The sequence below is a fragment of the Penaeus japonicus genome, unplaced genomic scaffold (assembly GCF_977035675.1).
Source record: "Penaeus japonicus unplaced genomic scaffold, GWHDUDI00000001_assembly GWHDUDI00000002, whole genome shotgun sequence".
Taxonomy (NCBI): domain Eukaryota; kingdom Metazoa; phylum Arthropoda; class Malacostraca; order Decapoda; family Penaeidae; genus Penaeus; species Penaeus japonicus.
Window position 1 is genome coordinate 12,396,045 of NW_028234404.1, and position 5,000 is coordinate 12,401,044.

At 39.0% G+C, this 5,000-nt stretch overlaps 2 protein-coding genes across 2 annotated transcripts in view; both read left to right on the top strand.

Moving 5' to 3' along the window:
• The window catches only part of LOC147472273 (uncharacterized), a 528-nt gene extending 16 nt beyond the window's left edge, over positions 1-512 (top strand). The window contains exon 1 of the mRNA XM_086547344.1: positions 1-512. This exon is cut by the window's left edge and continues 16 nt beyond it. Coding sequence (XP_086403470.1) covers positions 15-386 — 372 coding nt within the window. The 5' untranslated portion in view covers positions 1-14 and the 3' untranslated portion in view covers positions 387-512.
• Positions 513-2,063: 1,551 nt separating this feature from the next.
• LOC122260393 (uncharacterized) lies at positions 2,064-3,169 on the top strand. Its single transcript, XM_086547328.1, has 3 exons — positions 2,064-2,174; positions 2,289-2,545; positions 2,674-3,169. Exons 2-3 carry the CDS (start codon positions 2,303-2,305, stop codon positions 2,947-2,949), a joined length of 519 nt encoding a protein of 172 aa, XP_086403454.1. The 5' UTR covers positions 2,064-2,174; positions 2,289-2,302; the 3' UTR covers positions 2,950-3,169.
• Positions 3,170-5,000: the final 1,831 nt, after the last annotated feature.

The following is a 5,000-nucleotide window of genomic DNA, read 5'->3' on the forward strand; positions in this document are numbered from 1 at the left end:
GATAGAGTAAATACATGAAGGTGGCCGTAGCCCAGAAGCTGGATTCAGTCGGCTGCATCGCCAAGTTGCTGTGCGAGATCGAGGGAATGCCCGCCGACCAGCTCACTCCTTCCATGTCCACCTTCAAGACGGCCTTCGAGAATCCCCAAGTTCTCAAGTCCTCCCGCACTGAGTACGACCAGGCCATCGCCTTGGGCTCTAAGGTCGCCAAGGATGACCTCAAGGTCACCTTCACGACGGCCTTCGAGAATCTTGACATCCTTAAGTCCTCCCGCACTGAGTACGACCAGGCCATCGCCTTGGCCTCAAACGTACATCGCTCGGTTCAACAAGAGTTCCTTTGTGGAGAGGATCCATGCTGGACACCGCCTTCTCATGCTAGATGAAATTACGGTGGAAAGACACATTTACACCTTAATATTTCATATCATTCTTCCATCTGTCATTTTATTCAAATAGTTAAACACAGAAGGAACTTACATGACTCCTTGTCAAGCTGGGCTATGCATAACCAATCATACATCATATTTACACATTTACAAACATTTGTAACTCAATGACTCAATGACTAGAACCTTGTATCTGATTCTGAAAGCTCTGTTTCTGTGCATTTGAAAAAAAGTAATACTGATAATTTTCGACATTTATTCATTAGTCTATACATAAATGTTTATACACATATATGTGTGTATTTAATAGATATATATACATATATATAAATATATGTACCTATATATACATATACATAAATATATATATATATATACATATATATATATATATATATATATATATATATACCTATGGATATATATATCAATATATAAATATATGTGTATATGTATGTATACACATATATACATATATGTATACATAAAGATACATATGTGTGAGCTTATGTATACACCTATCTAGCTATCAGTCTATCTATTTATCTACGCACACACACTAACGGTGAGATAGAGAAAGGAGAGGCAGTGAGAGGGGAAGATAAAGTAAAAGACAGAAAGGAGATAGAAAGGCAGAATTGAAGTGAGGCAGAACAAACAAAGACGGGAAAGATTGAGAAATGAGAGAGTATCGCCAGAGAGTGAGAGAGGGAAGATAAATATACCCGAGTATGTTATACATATTATATACAGTTTATATGTTTTTGTTATATATCTGTTATATGTATACTTTTATGTATTTTGTATACTTTATCTGATTAGCATAGATGAAAAACAACTAGAGAGAGCAGGGGAGAAGTGTGCACACAAATGTACATACGTGTACAAATGTATATATATGAGTGTGCCTGTGCATTAGTGCCTGATTGTGTTAATTTAAGCATCAGTGTCTGCATGTGTAAATATGTGTACGCAATACGTTTTGTGTGCGTGCATGCGTGTGTACATATGAGCCAGTTAGAATGGACGTCTATATTCTTAATCTCAATTGAGTCCTGGATTTAATTCCTCCCACTCTATGGTGTGGGAGCTCGCTTCCGTATCATTTCATATTATTTTGTTGTCAGATGAACTCTAGGTCTTTCTGTATGTATGTAAATATGTATAAATATGTAAACATATATACATAATTTATTTTGTCTCATTATACATAACATATGTGTGTTTATGTTCTGCCATCATACAACACACATTCACACATACCAACATATATATATATATATATATATATATATATATATATATATATATATATATATACATATATATACATACATATATATGTATGTGTATATATATATCCAAGTATCTGTATGTATGTATATATATATACATGTATATATTTATATATATGTATATATGTATATGCACATGTGTGTGCGTGCCTGTGTGTGTGTACGAATGAATTAATACATATGTATATATGTATGTATATACATTCGATGTGAACGAAAAGATGCACAAGTGAATACTAAGCAATTAAGTTCCCTTTGTAACATACTTTCAGAAGGTTAAGCACAAGCACATTTGCGCTTTCAGACAGCCGATACGTAGGGATTAAAATACTAAATGAATTTACCGTCAATAGACCTTAACTGCATCGTTTTCTTCCGCATCAAGGATTAGGTCCTTCACCCGCCCTGGCTCCATCCACACGGTATATAAATCGCGCTCTGTCAGGAGCCGCATCACACTCGTCCTCTTCCTGCTCCGGAACACAAGCAGGTATGGGACAAACACCTCCTCTTTTCTCATTCTTTCTGGATTGATTTTCATGTCCTTCAGTTCTGACAATTTGCTTATTCTGTGTAGCCTCAAAATGAACTTTTCTCCCTACAGCCTCCACCACCAGTATGAATTCTCGCATGTTCGTCGCTCTCCTCCTGTGCGGCCTCTGGGCCTCTTCGGAGTCTCTCGTCCTCTTGGGAACCACCGCCGCGCTCGGGACTGTCGCCGCTACCACCGTCACCGCTTCTGCAGCGGCGGCTTTGGGCGTGGGCGCGTTGGCGGTGCTCAAGGGAGTCCTTGTCGGGAAGCATCTGAGGCGCCGTTACAGGAGGGACGTCGACTCCATGGAGGAGGACGATGCAACTGAAGTAAGTTAGTTGTTTCAATAGGAACTATTTCCCCATATCTTTTTTAAGTTTACATTGGAAAATGCAAAGACGTTTAAAAATGCTGTATAGTTGTGAAATAATAGTAACATACTTTTCTGCTCCAACAGATTGCCGTGGCCCAACAGATGGATTCAGCTGGTTGCGTAGCAAAGCTCTTGTGCGAAATCGAGGCTATGTCCGCTGACCAGCTCACTCCAGCTATGTCCACCTTCAAGACTGCCTTCGAGAACAACGAGACTTTCCGAGGCGTCTACGATCTGGCCATCACCTTCGGCTCCAAGTTCGGCAAGAAAGACACCAAGGCCTGCAGCGCCCTCTTCGAGAAGTGCGTCCTCTCCAGAGATGATCTCTCCTTCATGCTGGATTCCACCTTCTCATGCTAGTCTTAAACATCACCTTCTTAGACTAAAACCCTCACACATCAGACCATCATCGAGCGCAGACGCAAGTCAACTGAGTGGATTGGAGTCCTCACTGTGACCTAAGGTAGCTTCAGACTGTCGACTGACTGGACCTTATAGTTACAGTGATTGTCTGCAGTGTTCAAAATGCTATTCATATCTGCCTACAATCAAATGAAATAAATCACATTTCCATGAAAAATTATATTTCTTTTCCAATCTATTACTTACTATAGCTTTATGGGTTCATGCAATATATATATATATATATATATATATATATATATATATATATATATACATATATATGTTTGTGTGTGAGCGTATGCATATATATATATATGTATGTAGATAGATAGAGTAAATACATGAAGGGGGCCGTAGCCCAGAAGCTGGATTCAGTCGGCTGCATCGCCAAGTTGCTGTGCAAGATCGAGGGAATGCCCGCCGACCAGCTCACTCCTTCCATGTCCACCTTCAAGACGGCCTTCGAGAATCCCCAAGTCCTCAAGTCCTCCCGCACTGAGTACGACCAGGCCATCGCTGTGGGCTCTAAGGTCATCTTCATGACGGCCTTCGAGAATCTTGACATCCTTAAGTCCTCCCGCACTGAGTACGACCAGGAGTCCTCCTGCACTGGTAACGGACCAGGCCATCGCCATTCATTATTGGGTTTAACGGTCTGCCATGGATTACCTCAAGGTCACCTTCACGACGGCCTTCGAGAATCTTGACATCCTTAAGTCCTCCCGCACTGAGTACGACCAGGTCATCGCCTTGGGCTCTAAGGTCGCCAAGGATTACCTCAAGGTCACCTTCACAAATGCCTTCGTGAATCTTGACATCCTTAAGTCCTCCCGCGCTGAGTACGACCAGGCCATCACCTTGGCCTCAAACGTACATCGCTCGGTTCAACAAGAGTTCCTTTGTGGAGAGGATCCATGCTGGAAACCGCTTTCTCATGCTAGATGAAATTACGGTGGAAAGAAACATTTACACCTTAATATTTTTTATAATTCTTCCATCTGTAATTCCATTCAAACAGTTAAACACAGAAGGAACTTACATGACTCCTTGTCAAGCTGGGCTATGCATAACCGATCATACATTATATTTACACATTTACAAACATTTGGAAAAATAACTGTCCACACTCAATGACTAGAATCTCGTATCTGATTCTGAAAGCCCTGTTTCTGTGCCTTTCATTAAAAAAAATAACGTTGATACATAGATATTTATAGATACACAAATATATGTGTATTAAATAGATATATATACAAATATATAAATATATATGTATATATACATACATATAAATATATATTCATATATATATCGAAATATAGATATATGTGTATATGTATGTATATATACACACATATATATGTATACATAAAGATACATGTGTGTGTGCGTATGTATACATCTTTCTAGCTATCAATCTATCTATTCATCTACGCACACACACTGGCGGTGAGAGAAAGAGAGGAGGGGCAGTGAGAGGGGAAGGAAAAGTAAAAGACAGATAGGAGTTAGAAAGACAGAATTAAAAGGAGGCAGAACAAAGAAAGATGAGAGAGTATCGACAGAGAGAAAGAGAATAAAGAGAAATATACCAGAGTATGTTGTACATATTGTATACAGTTTATGTTTTTGTTATATATTTGTTGTATGTATACTTCTATGTATTTTGTATACTTTATCTGGTAAGCATAGATGAAAATCAACTAGAAAGAGAGAGCAAGGGGGAGGTGTGCACACATATGTACATGCGTGTGTGTGTGTATATATATATATATATATATATATATATATATATATATATATATATATATATATGTGTGTGTGTGTGTGTGTGTGTGTGTGTGTGTGTGTGTGTGTGTATGTGTGTGTGTGAGTGTGCCTGTGCATTAGTGTCTGCATGTGTAAATTTGTGTACGCATTACGTTTTGTGTGAGTGCATGCGTGTGTACATGTAAGCCAGTTAGAATAGACGTCTATATTCTTAATCTCAATTGAATCCTGGATTT

Excerpts from the sequence above, each read along its gene's own strand:
- LOC122260393 (XM_086547328.1), top strand. The coding sequence starts at position 2,303 with ATGAATTCTCGCATGTTCGTCGCTCTCCTCCTGTGCGGCCTCTGGGCC. Across the intron at positions 2,546-2,673 it reads AGGAGGACGATGCAACTGAA|ATTGCCGTGGCCCAACAGAT; the intron begins GTAAGTTAGTTG and ends CTGCTCCAACAG.